The sequence below is a fragment of the Aotus nancymaae genome, unplaced genomic scaffold, assembly GCF_030222135.1.
Source record: "Aotus nancymaae isolate 86718 unplaced genomic scaffold, 86718_ANA_hifiasm-v0.15.2.pri h1tg000039l, whole genome shotgun sequence".
NCBI lineage: Eukaryota > Metazoa > Chordata > Mammalia > Primates > Aotidae > Aotus > Aotus nancymaae.
This window is the reverse complement of record NW_026988453.1, coordinates 5,768,015-5,784,874: the sequence shown is the minus strand read 5'-3', so window position 1 is coordinate 5,784,874 and position 16,860 is coordinate 5,768,015. Positions and strand designations below refer to the sequence as shown.

At 51.6% G+C, this 16,860-nt stretch overlaps 1 protein-coding gene across 4 annotated transcripts in view; it reads left to right on the top strand.

The window, feature by feature from the left end:
* Positions 1–12,943, top strand: part of SYT2 (synaptotagmin 2) — a 115,163-nt gene extending 102,220 nt beyond the window's left edge. For 3 of the 4 annotated variants that reach the window (XM_064360244.1, XM_064360245.1, XM_012459472.2), the window contains exons 4-9: positions 553–681; positions 1,124–1,291; positions 1,623–1,790; positions 3,201–3,318; positions 4,310–4,443; positions 6,668–12,943. In XM_064360244.1, the coding sequence (XP_064216314.1) occupies positions 553–681; positions 1,124–1,291; positions 1,623–1,790; positions 3,201–3,318; positions 4,310–4,443; positions 6,668–6,874 (924 nt within the window). In that variant the 3' untranslated portion in view covers positions 6,875–12,943. The remainder of the gene's footprint in view (positions 1–552; positions 682–1,123; positions 1,292–1,622; positions 1,791–3,200; positions 3,319–4,309; positions 4,444–6,667) is intronic. The other variant, XM_012459473.2, reaches the window with a different exon arrangement.
* Positions 12,944–16,860: the final 3,917 nt, after the last annotated feature.

Here is a 16,860-nt window from a genome sequence, read left to right as displayed (position 1 = left end):
GGGGTCTAGGATGACTTGGGTGTAGCCCAGCCTGGTCTCGCTGAGTGGCTGTGATGGCTTCAGGGCCTGGCTTGAACTGCAGGATTTTCTCTTACATCGCTTTCTTCTTTCTCTCTCCACCTCTGTGGGCTCACTCTGCTCCTGTCTGTCTGGACCGTACTTCTGGTATGTCTTGCCCAGAATGTGTGGGGCCTGAGCTGGGGCAAGTGCTGGGGAGAGGGCTTACAAGGGAAGCAAATCCCACTCCCTCCCCTGCCTCCAGAAGCTGTGGAGCACTTGGCACAGGGTCTGGTCCCTTAGCGCACTGTGCCTCACAGGGAGGAGAGCGGTGCCCATACCAGAGCCATGTCTCAAACACAGGGCTGGGGTAGTGGGGCTGCCTGTGGTTCTGATGGGCATGAAGGAGGGTCCCACAGCAGGACCACATTCCCTCTTACCCCCACCACACACAGCTCTGAGTCAGGGGCTGGCACAGAGGGGCTGGCTTCCTGTAACCCTGTGCCAAGTCAGGCTGCTCTGTTCTTCCCTTTAACTTGTTCTCTCTTCCCCCAGTGCCCACAGGATGACGACGATGCAGAGACAGGCCTGACTGAGGGGGAAGGTGAAGGGGAGGAGGAGAAAGAGCCAGAGAACCTGGGCAAACTGCAGTTTTCCCTGGACTATGATTTTCAAGCTAATCAGGTATGCAGGGCTGTTTGGGCAGAGGGGGGAACCGGGAGGCTTAGGAGTTGGGTGGAAGGGGGATAGAAACAGCTCCCTCCGAGGTGTGTGGGGGCTGCTCCTTTCCATAGAGTGAGGCAGGCTGGAAACTGCAGGGCCTATAGCTCTCTCTGGACGTTGATGCTGGGGCGGCCACCAGCCTGCTTTGGGCAAGGTTCCAGGTTGATTATGCTATTAGCCTCCCCACCAACCTTGGGCAATTTCTCTTTCAACTTCCGGTTCCCTAAATGCCATTCCAAATTCCTTGGGATGGAAATGGAGACCAATCTTCCCCTCTAGCACCAGCCTCCCCTGATCCCCCAACTGCCCTCTCTTGGAAGGAATCGGTGGGAGCTGGGTCTGGGGCCAGTCGTGGTGGAGCAGTCCTGAGACTCAGGCCCCCTTCTCCCATCTCTCTCCACAGCTCACTGTGGGCGTTCTGCAGGCTGCTGAACTGCCTGCCCTGGACATGGGAGGCACCTCAGACCCTTACGTCAAGGTCTTCCTCCTTCCAGACAAGAAGAAGAAATATGAGACCAAAGTCCATCGGAAGACATTGAACCCTGCCTTCAATGAAACCTTCACCTTCAAGGTGATGAGGGCTGGAAGGGTGACTCTGGCTCCCTCCCTGATCCCAATTCTCTGCTGAGTTCTACAGACCTTTCCTTGGTCCTTAGCCAGGGCTCAGCCTGGAACAGTGGCAGCCTGGACTGCAGAACTTCCCCAGACTCTTTGGAGAATCAGGATCCCTCCCCACCCCCCGCTCATTCTGCTCCCCAAAAGCCCTGGGTCTTTCTCTGCCTCCACACACTAACCGGGACCCTGTGGGCTGGAATAGAGGCCCCTGCCCAGGGACCTGCCTACAGCACCCTTGGAGGTGCATGAGTCGCTCTGGCCCCCACTGATTCTGCTGTGCCTTGCAGGTGCCATATCAGGAGCTCGGGGGCAAAACTCTGGTGATGGCCATCTACGACTTTGACCGCTTCTCCAAACATGACATCATTGGAGAGGTAAAGGTGCCTATGAACACGGTGGACCTCGGCCAGCCCATCGAGGAGTGGAGAGACCTGCAAGGTGGGGAGAAGGAGGAGGTAAGAGCAGAGATGAGGCCAGATTGGACAGAAGGACGAATGTAGAGGTGGGCTTTTTCCTCTTGGCGTGTTGGAAATAGGGTGGGCTTTGGAGGCCGGTGACCTGTGTCAGGACCCAGCTCCACGCTGCCTGGCTGTGTGACCCTGTGCAAGCTGCTCACACTCTTTGGACGCAGTTTCCCTCCTTTTAGTCTTTTTTTACAGATGAGGATTCACTACTTATGTAAAGCGCCTAGCATAGCGACTGGTATTTTGGTAGGTACTCAGATAAATAAAAATACCGTTATTGTTACTCCTAAGCTTCTGCTATTACCAAAGGCCAGTGATTCATGCCTCTGTGCCTCAGTTTACCCATAAGGAAAGCTCATGTTTGTTCTAAAGGATACTCAGCAGGGGGACTTGGCCTCCCAGAACTGCTACAGCATCTGTCCATGGACTCACTAAATATTTGCTGAGCAGTTGCTGTGTACCTAAAACTCCATTTTGGCCATTCCTCCTTCCGGGCATCAATCATTTGTCTTGGCCAAGGCGCTGCTACCCAGCACACTGTAGGCAGTGATGGAAGGCTGAGTAGAGAAGCTTAAGACATCCTTTCGTCCCCTTTGTCCCCTGTGCCTTGGAGGAAGGTCAGCACACCTGAACCAGGACCTGTGTGATGCGGTCAGTCTGGGGCTGGGTGGCTTTGACTCTGAGCAGTTTTGACTCTGCAGTGTAGTGCTGGCCTTAGGAATAGGAGGCCTGGGTCCTCAGCCTGCCCGCAGTGCTAAATTGTTGCGTGACTTTGAGCAAACCATCCGCCTCTGGGAACCTCAGTTTCTCATTGGTTACAAAGAATTCTTGTCTTGTTTACATGAAAGAGCTGCAGTGATAGTAACAAAAGAAGGGATGCAAATTGCTCTGAAAACCACAAATCACTCTACAAGTGGAATGGTTCACCAGGAGAGACCTTGGTGGGTGGGGGTGATGAAGGAAAGAAGGCTTCCGAGACATTCGGTCCCCCAGGGCTCTTGGCTGTGGACAGGTGGCTAATGCGCCCGCTTCTCACTCCCCTTCCCACCTTACCAGGACCTGGGGTAGGAGCACAAACATACTCCCAACCTGCCAGAGCCACCCAGGGATCCCTCCCTCGGTCCTGCCACTGCAGCTGTCCTCTACCCCCTCATCTGTCAGCATCCTCCGCCCATGGCCCCTGAGGTCCCAGCCCGTCACTTTCAGGGGCTTTGTTGCACTGCATCTATGGGCCCCAAGGTCAGACGCTGGAAGACCTTCTCGGCCATCACAGATATGGGGACTGATGAGGGAGGCAGGAACACACCACTGCCTTGCTAACTTTGGCAAGAAACAGGTCAACCACGAGAGAGGCACTAGGATGGCTGAGATGACCCAAGTCCTGCTTTCCCCCCTGGACAGCCAGAGAAGCTGGGCGACATCTGCACCTCCCTGCGCTACGTGCCCACGGCCGGGAAGCTCACCGTCTGCATCCTGGAGGCCAAAAACCTCAAGAAGATGGATGTGGGTGGCCTTTCAGGTACACGCAGAGCTTCTGGCTGCCATTGGGTGGCACCAGCGAGCCAGTCAGTCAGCACTGAGTCCCAGAGTTTGCAGACTCCAGAGAGCAGGAACACTTTGCTGCCCTGGGACCAAGATGTCTCCTCAAGGAGCAGGGGAGCCTTGGCTTCCCAGCCCCTCCTTTTCTCTAAGGGCTCCTTGTCCCCATCAGAGCTGCCTCCCAGCACTCTCTAGCCATGCACTGTGGGCTACAGAGAAAAGAATCGGATAAATTTCATCCCCAGATAAGTTAGTGACTTAAGATTTTACTTCTCCCAGGGAAGTGGGCAGGGCTTTGCCCAAAGCAAGACACGTTTCTAGAAGATGCTGTAGGCTCTGCTCGCTCTGCCCTGGAAAGGGGAGGGAGAGGGAAGGCAGTGGAAGATGCTCTGAATATCACATTTACCCGGGAGTGAAAGGGGCTGGCCCATGGCACAGGGCTCTGTGGGATAAAGGCTACTGCCTCAGCCGCCTTCCCGGAGAATCAGCACTGGGCATGGGCTCCAACCAGCATGTTTCAATGCCAGCCCTGGCTCTGTCCCTGACCCACTGTGTGACCTCTAGCGGGTCATTTCTGTTCTTTGGCCTCAGTTTCTCATCTGCAGGATTATGAGGATTGGATTGAGATCGTGACCCCACAGATGTGTCCTGACTTCAGTACTCCCCGCCCCCCCAGTACAGGATCACAGGCCAATCCCCACCCTCTTCCTCGCAACACCTTACTTACACTCAGAAATGTCCCCCACCCAGTGAAATCAGGAAGCCACCACCAACTGGTCAGAGTTGGTCCTTGAGGTGAAGCTATTTGCCACCTTTGAACTGGGTGGTGTGACTCGGGGCTTTCTGAGGGCCTGGTCTCAGCAGAATGAAGAGCCCATCTTGACTGACGCTCTGGGTGGAACTTGGTGCATTCTGCAGGAGGGCTGGGGGCTAAGGGGAACCTCTCTGGGGCTGGGATTCTCCCTCCGCAGACCCCTATGTGAAGATCCACTTGATGCAGAATGGCAAGCGGCTCAAGAAGAAGAAGACAACCGTGAAGAAGAAGACCCTGAACCCGTACTTCAACGAGTCCTTCAGCTTCGAGATCCCCTTTGAGCAGATTCAGGTGCTGGAGCCCTCGGGTCCTAGGCATGGAGCAGGGGTTGGGGAGGCAAACATGTATGGGGAGGTTGAAGTGAGGGGACTCACCAGAGATCACAGAACAGCCTTGCTTGGGTGGGGGGAGGCTTGAGGTCTAATGGTGCCTGGCTGTGGCCTCCTGCCCAAGTGCTGCTTCTGGGCATTCCCCTTTTCTGAGGAGATAAACAGGAACTGATTCAAAAATTCTGCACATCATTCCTTTAGGACTTTGAGGACCGTGGTCATGCGCACAGGTGTATGGGGGTATAGCAAAGGTGCCAGAAGGGTCTGGCGCTGACTGGGAGGGTGGGAGTGGCCACCTCCTCCATCCTCTCCAGCCACACCTGTGTCTGCTGCTCTCTAGGTCCTTCGCATCTACCCCTCTGACCTGCTCCTCTCCTCTTTCCCTCCACCCTTCCAGCCTTCTCTACTCTTCCTTCCTTCTCACCAGCAAGTTCTGTAAATGTTAGAGATGCGGTCTGGTTTTCAGCATTTCTGGGTATGAGTGGGATCTGGATGTGGTAGGACAGGAGACACGCCCACCCCCCCCATTTGGGTGGGAAGTCAGGTGCAGCTGAAGGCTTGCAGAGTGGTGGATTCTCATGGAGTCTTGATCTCTCCTTCTTTGTAGTGAGCTGATCCCACCTTCTCTCCTCCCCCCAAGAGGGCTTGGGGGGCAAGGGTGCAAGAGAATCTTCAGAGTTGGTACTGCCATCTGTGGAGATGTGTATGATGTTAGTGATGGCGTACTTCAGGCGAACATTGGGCAGCTCAGCAATAATGTTAATCCAAGAGAAGTCCCCATTACAGAGACTTAGCTCTAGCGCATCCTGGCCCAGGCATCTCAAATTCAACATGCCTAAAACCAATGTAATGTTCTCCTCACCTCTTCCCAGACAAGCCTGTTTCATCTGAATTCTGTTTTCAGTGAATGGCCCCAGAATCCATCATCTACCTAGTGGCCCAAGTCAGAAACCCGGGCATCACCTTAGACGTGCTATTTCCTTTTTCCTTTCTCATTTATCCAACATCCTTTACCTAGCATTTTCTAAGTGCCAGGCACTTGTTAAGGGATGGGGAATTAAGTGTGCAATAGACACAGTCTTGCTCTCAAGGACCTGACAGCAGGAAGGCACAGTGAGCCGACAGCTTCAATGTGCATGAAACAGAGCACCGTAAGCAACTCGGATGAGGCTTCCCAGAGAAAGCTTGGTCCTGAAGGACAAAGCTGAGTTGGCTGGAGTCACAGGGAAAAAGGCATCGACCATTGAGCAAATTCAGCTGACATCAGGTGCTCTCGATTCTCTCCCTGAATACCTGTCCAACCTGGTTTTGACTTCCCATCCCCAGTGTCCCTGCCTTGGTTCAGGTATTTGGGATCCATCCTCCCAGAACCTCCAGCATCCCCCAGCGGGTCTCCTCCCTGCCATCAGGCCCACTCCTCCTCCAGTTAATCTTCCACCTCAAGACCAGAGCTCGCTCTCTCAAATATCCACAACACTCCTTTTCTTAAGGTCTTCAGGCGTCCCCTACTGCTTGCCTAAAAGACAAAACACAAACTCCTTGGCTGACCCCAACATACTCTGCCGGCTTCATCTTCTGCCTCACTGCTCCTTACCCTATACCTCAGTGACTGAATGTCTAATGTTTCTCAGATGCAAATGCACTCTCAGGTCTCTATGCCTCTACCCAAGCTAATCTGTTTTCCTGGAATCCTCTTCCCCCTTTTCTCTTCCTAGAGAAATTCTCAGACCTCATGTCCTAGTCACCTCTGTGAAGCCTTTTCTGATTGGCCCCAGCAGGACTGTCACCTCCTCTGAGTTTCCACAGTACCTTGTGCCTCTATCTCTCTAGCATAACCTTTATCACTTCATGTTGTAAGTTTTCAGTTATGTGTTTATTGATCTCATTGAGGTGAAATTCATCTTTTCATTTTTCCTTCCCTCTTCTCTCCATACACGTGCTTAACACGGTGTCTAGAGCACAGTGCATCCTTGAGAAATACCCAGTGGTAGAAACAAAGGCTGCCAAAGGGGTGGCCTCTGCCTCCATGTCAATTCAGTCTTCACTGGAGCAGAGATGAAACCAAGGAGCCCTGGGAGGCCTTTCCTTCCTGATCATTTGGTGTAGAGGTTGATGGAGGAGAAATTTGGTCATGGGATCCCATGTCTCAGCCTGCCAACTCCCTCCCTCATTTGTTTTTCTCGCAGAAAGTCCAGGTAGTGGTCACTGTGCTGGACTATGACAAGCTGGGCAAGAACGAAGCCATAGGCAAGATCTTCGTGGGCAGCAATGCCACGGGCACAGAGCTGCGGCACTGGTCCGACATGCTGGCCAACCCCCGGAGGCCCATCGCCCAGTGGCACTCGCTCAAGCCTGAGGAGGAGGTGGATGCACTCCTGGGCAAGAACAAATAGACAGCAGCGGCTGGGACCCCACACCCTTCACGGACACTGACAAGATCCAGAGCTATCAATACCTCAGTTATGCGACCCTAGAGGTTTTCTTTCTCCTTTAATTTGTTGGTGGTTGTGTCCTTGTTTTTCCTTGTTTTTCTCTTTTTAAAGACCAACTTCCCTTTGGTGGCTGTGTGAGGAGAGTCCCCTAAGAGGTGAAAGACAAGCCTGGCTCTGTTCATGGTCCCAGGAGCTGCCCTTGCTGCATGCCCTATCACAGTTTCCCCCTCTTTCAAAGCTTCGCATCTGCCTCACCCCAAGCGAGGCCCTCTACTGGCACAAACTTGCAGCACTTCCTGTTTTTTGAGCCTTCTGGACCAACAAAATGGCGGCACATCCTGCTTCCTGACAGGGAAGGCATCACAGTGGCCAATGATCTGTGTGTGTGTGTGTGTGTGTGTGTCTCTTTGAGCATCTCTCTTCATTCCTGGAATGAGCCATTGACAGTGAAGTGTGGGAAAAGAAGGCTCTTTGGGGACCCTGATATGAAGGAAGTCCACTAAGTGGGAGATCTTCTCTCATCTATGGCAAAGTCTCAGGATTCTGCTCAGATGCCGGAGCTTTCATACTCCTGTTGGTGGCTATTTGGGAGGCAGCAAGATGTGAAGACTGGATGTGTCCAGAACTAGGACCAAACCCCTGATGCCATCAAAGACTTCCTCCTGCCAGTCATGGTTTCCCCAGAAGTGCGGTTCCTGGGACATTCATGGATATGAGCTATTCACTAGTTTGATCAGACTCTGACAGGGACTCTCAGTCCCAAAATCTCACTCTTATTGACAGTAAATATTGAACCTTGAAGAAACAGAAGTCCCATGAGCAGAAAGACTAAAATTAAACTCCTGGATCTTCATCCCATCCAGTGTGAAACACAGATGCTTTCTCCTTTTCCAGAATATAAGCAGTCCGGTTCATTTGCATTTATTCCCCATTGTGCTTTTGCTTCTGTTTCTCTTTTAAGTGGAGCAACACTCTCTGAAGACACGTTATCTGTGCAGAGCCATAGGACTTTAAAAGGAAAGTTTAAATGTTCTTAGTTGCCCTGAGGTCCAGGTAAGAAGGGGGTGATAAGAGGATGGGGGACAGATGTCTGAGATTTCCTGGGACTAAATATAGGAGAGCACTGGAATTCCCCCAAACTCCCACTCCTTGCTTCCTGGGCCCTCTGCCCTCCATGCTGGAGAGCTGATCTGATAGGTAGCTGGAGTGGCCCAGGGAGACCTATGGGGAGGCCCTGTCCTACCACTGGGGGGCTTCTCTCTATGAAAGCTAAAAAACAAAGGGCATCCATTCCAAATGAGTAGCAGAGGAGACCTGCCAGGGTTTCTGCCCATGCTCAGTTGTATCCCATTCCCCGTTCACCTTTTGTCCCCAGCACTGATATAAAAGCCATATATATGTTAGTCAGGTTTGCACTGAGTCTTCTTCCAAACCTTCAGCCTGGACAAGAGAGTGAGGTCCCCTTGTGGCCGGAGGCCAGCCCTCTTTGCCTCCCTTCCTTTGGCCTCTCTCTTCCATCCATAAAGCCCTCAGGCCCTTGCCATTTTTTCACCACAGAAGACTCACGGCTTCTCCAGAAGCCTGAGTATCTCTCTTTCCCAGCACAAATGGCAGCATTTCCATCCTGCCCCACCTGGGCCACTTCAGCTTCCTGTAGACACCTGAGACAGATGGACGGTGTTGAGGGAATCAGGCTTTGAGGACCCAGCATGAAGAAGGTACAGAGTGTCTTTTTATCTTATTTTAAAAATAGGGAAGGGGCTTTTGGTTTTGCTTTGTGTTTTTGGATGAAGGAGTGAGGGAATACCCCCACCAGAAACAGACTGGGAAGCCTGCCTGTCTCTCGGAGGTCCTTCTTTGTCTTGTTAGTGGTACATGGAAGTTACAGTTTTACTGGGCTGTGTGTGTGTGTGTGTACGTGTGTACGTGTGTACTTAACGATGGGAAGGTAAGACTCTGATCAGGATTATGAGCTGTGGTCCTTGGGACCAAAGGTGTGGTCATGGTAGAGAGTTGTAGGACAATCAGGTGCTTTCAGAAGCTGGGTGGCCACAGAGTGGGATTACCTGATATGGTCATCAGAAATCACTGGACTCTTCTCCCATCCCCAGAGTTGTGGGATTTTGGTGCTTTCTCAGGGTCTCTCCCCAGACTCATTCTCCTTACCCATATCCCACAGACTCACTCATGGAGACCCCCTTGTCAATATCCCCTCTACCTTTATTCCTTTCCCCTTTCCCAATCCACCTTCTACCACCTGGGATTCTTTTCCACTCATGAACTTCATTCAGCCCTTCCAAAGCCCAAGATCTGCACTTCCTTGACCAGGAGGAAAGGCAACGGTAGGAGCCTCTGATGGTCTGGGTGTTCATGTGCCTGGTGACCAGGGCTGGATTTTATTACTCTGAGCCCACTGTTAGTGAGCAGCCTTGAGGGGTGGGGACAGGTCGCCGAGACTTTGAATCTTGGCGCCAGTGTGGAGCCAGTGTGGGTGTGGGGAGCAGTGCCTTCCCCAGGTCCCAGCTGGTCCTGACGTGCCACCTAGCGGATGGCATCTGTCTTGGTCCATGGACTTGGTGGGAACATGCTTCTGCTTGTAGTTTTCCACACCTGAGGGCTGATGTAGCTCAAACCACAGGGCATCATGCCAAACACTCACTGCCGGGCTGGTTTATTTCTGGGGATGTCAGGGTACTGGGGTGTAGGCACTAAGCGGGATCTAGAGTTAGGGTGTCTGGCTAGCAAGGAGTTCTGGACGCCTCTGGGGCTATGAGTTTTCATCTCAAGGTCTGTTCCAGAGAGAGGAAAGTGGTATAGAGGTGATTTTTAGAGAGGCTGAGACCATGAAAACCCAAACCTAATCCCACCCAGAAACTGGGGTAAGGTCTGAAAGCTCATTTTCTTCTTCCTCCCGAATAATTGTTCCAGAAGGGAAGCTAACTCTGCCAGAGCTAGAGGCAGATTTTTGGACTTTGGAAGTGGAAGCTGAGGCCTGGGGGAGACTGGGTAAAGAATGCTGGGGCAATCTCAGACAGTAGGTAGATACTCGGCATGAATGCGAAGTGACTTTCCTGGAGTCCCTCAGCTGGAAGATGAGGCAGCAGGGATTAGGCCACAGCCTCAGATACTGATCTTTTTTTCTTCCTAGGAAAACATACATAACTTGTGTCTCTGCGGAATCAGTGTGGCATGATTTTGCTGGCCCAAGGCTTCAGCGAGAGGGAGAAGAGGGGTCGCTACAGCCCTCCTGCGGGTAAAACCAGCTCTCTTAGAAACCTGCCTCCATGCAGTGGGGTCGGGGCAAGGGTGGGTGATAGCAAAGAGGTTGAGAAACCTTCCTGGGATTGGGGAGTGAGAGCTTCCGTGTTCCCTTAATGTCCTAGGCTAATTCATAAGGCATCTAAGTCCTGGGTCTCACCCAACCTCAGAGAGAGAAAGCCTGTCCCTGACGGTGTCCCCTCCCCCTCAAAGATAGAGATTGAGCCAGGAACTGCCCTCACATCCTCTGCTCTGCCCCTTCCCTTCCCTTCCCTCTCCTCTGCCCCTCCCACCTAAAGCTGTTTGGGGTGCTTTCTCAGAGCCCTGGGCGGTGGCAGGCAGGGAGGAGTCCCAAGTACTGATCCTGGTGGCCCAGAGCCCCATGCTGTGGTAGCCAGATTTGGCAAATAAAAATACAGGATGTCCAGTTACATTTGCATTTCAGATAAACAACGAACAATTTTTAAGTGTAAGTATGTCCTAGACAATAGTTGGGGCATATTATACTAAAATATAATTGGTTGTTTATCTGAAATTCAACTGGTCATCCTGCATTGTGTCTGGGGATGCTACCCTATGACTGTTCCCCTCTCCCTTCGGTCCCAGGGGGCCAGGGACCCCAAGGATTTGACTTAACCAGTTTTTTGAACTGCAATATCGAGAAGGGGACACTGTGACTTGAAAACACATGAATTTATTTTTTAAGCGACAAGATAAGAACCTTCTGAAGCCATTTGAGCCTCATCTGCCCCCTCCATGTGTATTTAATTATATATAAAAGAAGATAATTACCTAGAAACATATGAAGAGAATCTTGTTTAATCAAGATGCATGTCTACAACTTTCTGTAAATAGCCGCATGGCAACGCTGAGAGTCCCCTGATCCCCCAACTGCAAACCTGTTTTACAGAACTGGTTGAGGCTGTTTCTTTGATTTTATGTGGTGTAAAGTCTTTGTCCCCCAGCCCCACCCCTGTCTCCTCCCATCGGGAAACCCCCCATGGGAGCCATCAGCAGGCGGGAGTCGGTGCCAGCTCCAGTCCAGCCCTGCCACGGGAGATGCTGGAGGACCCTGTCGCCCTGAAGGCCTGTTTGCTGCACATCTGTCTGCAGAGCCAACCTCGGGGCCTGGTGCAGTGTCCAGCCTGGTATCTGGCATCCCAGTAGCTTCCATGTCCTGTGTGTGTGTGTGGTGTGCCCCTTCCTCCCACTGTCTGAATTCACTGAAAAGCCATAAAGGGGGTCTCCTACTGGAGACTGGGCCTCCCTAGGCTCCTCCCAGGAGCCCCCGTGTCCCTCTGACTGGCTCCCCACAGAACACTTGTGAAGGGCTCACCTGTTGTTGCCCGCTCCTGCTCCCTCAGCCCTGTGTCATGAGAATGGACAGTGTCTAGGGCTTCCAGTGGGGCCTTAGGAGATGCCCATGCTGGCCCTGCCTGAGCTGGCTTCCTCGGCTTGGGTTCACAGTTCAGCTCCATCTCTACTCTGGGTGAGGCAGCAGTGGGACTCCTTGGTTCTGGATACCTTTCCTGGGGCCCCTGTGGAGGTAACCAGGACTTTCAGGAGCAGCCAGTCAGTGGCCCAGCCAGGGGTGACAGAACCATCCCTGCTTACTCACCTCTGTGGTTTCAGGGTCCATGGGTGGCGATGGAGGAGGGACTCAGGGAGAAGCCGGTGAACACAGGGGCTGATGCTCTGCCCTCGCATGTCCTCCTGCAGTCTGACAGAAGCAGCCCAATAGCGGGGCGACCTCAGGGCTACCAGGGCTCCTCTAAGAGTGGGGTAGGCAGGTTCAGCTGTGAGGGAGGGTCAGAGGCTTGGGCAGAGCGGGTGTGAACTCAGCCCCCTGACCTTCACACCTGCTCCCCAGAGCAGCCCCAGCCAGTTGCACCAAGTAGCAGAGAGGTGAGTAGAGAGGCCTGGGAGCTTCTGAGGCTCCAGGTCATCCTGTTGAACTGAGGATAGGTAGCCCCACTGCCTGCAGCCCCTGGCCTCATGAGTGCCTGAGGGCAGTAATGCATGGGAAGAGCCCAGGACACCTTAGGCCTGGCAACTGTGATGAGTATGAGGAAGAAGAGAGAACAGGAGGGGAATCAGGCAGGGCGCATTCTATGAGGCCAGAAGTGGCGAGGAGGGCTTGCCCTTCACAAACCACAACTCGTGAGCACACACAAGTCCCAGGGACCTTTGTGCTGGGACATGAAAGAGTGGGGAAGGTGGAGGGGACCATTTCAGAGCAGGCTGGAATCAGGTGCTTGGATGAGTGAAGACACATCTCGCTTCCACCAGCTCTCTCTGGGGCCCTCCCACTCTCCACACCCACAGCAGAGACAGAAATTGAGGCAAGAGTTGAGAGAGTGTCTGTATGGCGAGGTGATGGGAGCAGTGTGCGTGGGGTGCCAAGAGTTCCTCCATCCCACCTGCCTTAGATATCAGGACTTTAGGGGGGCCTCTTCAAAGATGCTGACCCTTCCGCCCTGACTACTGCCCATCTAAGGACTTGATTTGCTGCTTTCTGAAAACCCTAGGGCTGGAAACTTCAAAACCAGGGCCTGGCAGAGCCTAGCTTCACCCAGGTCACCCCACCAGGAGCCCTGCCTTTGTCTCCATAGGAAGGACACATGTACAGTCCTCACCCCACCCCATTCCCCACCTCTGCTTGGCAATGCTCTCCATCCCCCTTATGTGGACTCTGTTGTTCTTGTCTGATCTCTTGGCAAATTGTTATTTTGTAATGAGCTGCGCCTCCTTATTAAAGAAAGCTGAAAGAAACCTGGGGGTGGGGGGTGTCTCTGGTTGTTTCTGCTGCGCTGAGATGGGGGTGAGGGAGTGGGAGCTGCCTGTGAGGGTCAGGATGGTGGGTGAGGGTGATGAGATGGTCCTGAGGCTCTGGCCTCTAGCCAGAATCTCCCTTCAGGGAAGCAGCAAAAGGGGCTGAGGTGCCTCTTTCCTGGAGGTGGATGAAGACCAGACTGACACTCTGGTGGTTGCTGGGGCCCACACATCTCCTGACTGAGGACACATGCCAGGCCTGTGGAATTGTGCGGAGCATGGTGGTGCCGAGGAACATTGAGAAGCTGGGTGGGGCAGTGTGGTGGTGGGGACTATACTCTTGAATTCCCTTAGGGAACAGCCACAGTCTGAGCCCAGTGACAAGAGGGAGGCTGGCCCTGGGAAATGGGAGTTTGAAAATAATTTCTACACAGTCCTCAATTGTCTCTTTGCAAAGAAAGAACTTGAAATGTCTTTAACTTCTGAAGCAAAGATGTTAGGGATCAGGGATAAGGCTTCAGAATTTTTAAGGACAGGGAAGAAAACACTGCCCCGAAGACCAGGGAAGAGTAAAACTCCTTCAGTTCCCACTTCCGTCATCTGTCTCTTCTCCTTGAGGACAGACCAGCAGCTACCATTCTGTCAGTTTACACCAGCACTTGTCCCCCAGGAACACCATTGGCTAGACTTGTGCTTGTCCATCAGGTTCAACAGCATGAGGGGTAGTGAAGGCAAGCCAGGGACAGGAGCTGCCCACCTGGGGGAGCGTGAGCCCAGATCCTTTACCATCTATCTTGTCTTGCTGCTTCAGTCCCTGAGGCTGGGTAGGGTGGGTGGCCTGGGTTGGGTGAGGGGCATGAGTCTTTCAGCAGGACTGGAATTTATTACCTGAGGGTCTTCTGGCTGAGAATGTGAGCTTTTTACTTCTGCTAATGTGGAGGCTGTGGCCTTCTCCTTTGCCCCCAAGAGGGCTGGACCACATGATGGCTAGGTGATACTGTCGTCTCTGCAGACCTTATCACAACCAGCGGGGGACAGAAAGAGAAATGATGTTTACTTGCAGTCTAGGAATCCTTTGCATCGGTCATGCTTCTTTGCCTCTGTTTTGGGCCCCAGGACAGGACTGAATTCTTCAACCATGACATCAAGTGTGTTTGTTCTGCTGCTGCTTGGGCTACAAACAGCTGGGTGACAGCAGAGGAAAAGAATCTTCCCTCCCTGACCTCTCCCCAAGTCAGTGACCAGGGATTTCCGCTTGGCAGAAAACACAGGGCTGAGCAAAGCCAGAAGCAGGGCTTGCTGGAGAAACCAGACCCGAATCCTGGCTGCCTGGGGTCAGACCTGGCCACCCACGTACAAACCCTACCAGTGAGCCTGAACAGCCCCTCTCTGGGTATGGCTCCTTCATTTTGAGTTTGGATTTAACCTTCAATAACTAACTCCCAAATAACTAACTTCTGTAGTTTGGCGCTACAGAATAGTTTTGGATCTCCTGAATTAAACAGTGACCTCACGAGGACTGTTATGTACATAACAACAGAGGACTAAAAGGGTGATGCCAGGAGAGAACTCCAATCTAGGCTTCTCCTTGGCCTGACTCCATTTAGGAAATTCCTTGATGCTACCAGAGACCCTTATCTCAGTGGCCACGACTCACTTGTGGCTGTCCCTGGGGAAGGGGCCTCTCTGTGGACAGGAGCTGTAGAAGGCTGGTGGGTGAGGCCCTCACCACTGGTAAAGAGGATGTAAAATCAGAAGAGGCTGCCCTAGATGTGAAAGTCTATAAATTCCATGCCCTGAACTGTGGAGACAGTCACAAAGTTAAAGCACAATTTTATTTACTCATTTATAAATACTGTTGTGTTTACAGGCATCATATAGATGTGACTATTATTCCCAAACTTTCAAACAAACACGGAATACTCAATACTATATAATAACAAACAACCAGTAAAACAAATCATCTTAGGGTTGAAAGGCCACTCAAAATTGCATAAAAATACATTCAGTTCACAAAGCAAGTCTGGCTTCCTCTTCCTAACACCCCCAACCCCACCCCATCCCAGGTGTATTTACAGTGGACTGAAGTTAATCAATCATACGACTCAGCTGAAAAACAGTTACATCTGATGCGTTAACCTTGGTGGAAATCAGGTGAGGGGTGGAGGGTAGAGGAAAGACACAAAATGCTACCACTAAAATGGGAGAGGCATGGAGACACCAGGGTGGTTCGTTTCACCCCTGTTGATCAAAGTAAAGACAAGAGTGAAGTTGAGTGGTTCACACCAAAGTCTGAGCATGAACCACTCAACTGAGCATAGGCTCTATCTTCTCCAAGAAGAATGCAAGGGTGAAACATTTCTTCCTCCTTCAGGGAAATCATTGCCCTGGTGTGCCAGCCAGTGGTAGACCCAACCTTTCAGAAGTTCAAGGGATGCTGGCTAGAAAAGGAGGTATTCTGGATTGCTGCATCCTCTCAGAACCCTCTCCAACCCCGCAGCCTGCCTCCTGGTGTCTTTGCCTCCCAAGTCTCTTTACCTGGCCTCTCTTCATTAGAAGGCAAGTGGGAATCAGTTCCAGGTTCAGTAGAATGGGAGAAAGAACAGGCAAAGGCACAGATACTTAGGCGAGAGTCAAGCTACTTCTGGCCCTAGCATGTCCCTTTTTCAGGATCTGCATTCTGACTCTTAACTCTGGTTTTGGGAGAACATTAGGGGTTAAGAGGCTCCCCACTATCAGTGTGCCCTTCCTGAATCCTTGGTCTGAGCCGTTGCCACCAGATGCACTGACAGAGTTTGTGCTGGGAAGACGCACTTCTGTTTTAAGCTATAAACAGTCTCAGGACAGAGTAAACCAGACATGGCTACCCATGGTCTCCTTGCCCAAGACATGGAGGAGTCATACGGGCCTACAAGTCAAACCTCATCTCTGAGGGGCCATTAGCATAGCCGGGGAGCTTTGAAACTGGAAGCGGGGCAGTGGTGGTGTTGGTATATTCAACTTCTCCAGGAATCTTGGCTGATTCATGGAAAAACCACCTCTCTAAAGCACCCTTGGCTTCAAGTGAGGAAAACAAGGAATTAAGAATGTGGAGGGGTGAAGTGTATGTTTATTCTGGAAGGACATAAGAGCATCCTGATGTCACCTTAAGGGGCCACCCAAGTAAATCTTTACTGGAAACATCAGGGAAAAATTTGGAGGAGAAATAACAGAAAATATCACTCTGGCAGATTCACAGTCCAAAATGATAAGCAGATGAATTGGGGAACGGTTCAAATAGGTCCTTTGGGGGATTAGAAGGGAGGGGGAAAAACAAAAGATATGATTTAATAGAATAATATACTTGGATACAATTGGTTTCTGAGTTTTCATTTCTAATCAAGTATATGCTAGACCTCATTTTAAAAGCTCTGGGTTCACAAATGTGCATGTGAACACACATAAGTGAGAAGCAAGTTATCCCCAAATTGCTAAACCTTTTTAGGTAAGGCCAGAACATTCATTAATGGTATTGTCTTTAGAAACACCCACCTCTTACAGTTCTCCACAAGGAGGGCTTCTGGGACACTGGATTGTAAGCCATACCTGGGTTCTATGTTTGCCCTCAACCCCAACTCTCAAAGGAGAAGTGAATGCACCTTCTTTTACCATGCAGCTGCTGGCTGCTGGTCAAGATTCTCTGTTTTTTCTCAGCCTTCAGAAATCACCTCATTCCTAGTAGCTGTGACCAACAATTCCTGGACTACATTGAAGTTGATCTATTTTCCAATCTAATCAGAACACAAAAGATCAATAGCTGTCCCTGATAGGGTCTACTGCTCCCCGAGCAGTGTCAATACCCATTAAGGAAGCTGATTAAAATCTCTGCTCAGCTGGAAGCTGAGGGATGAAGTCACCAGTGAGACAGAACTCACCTC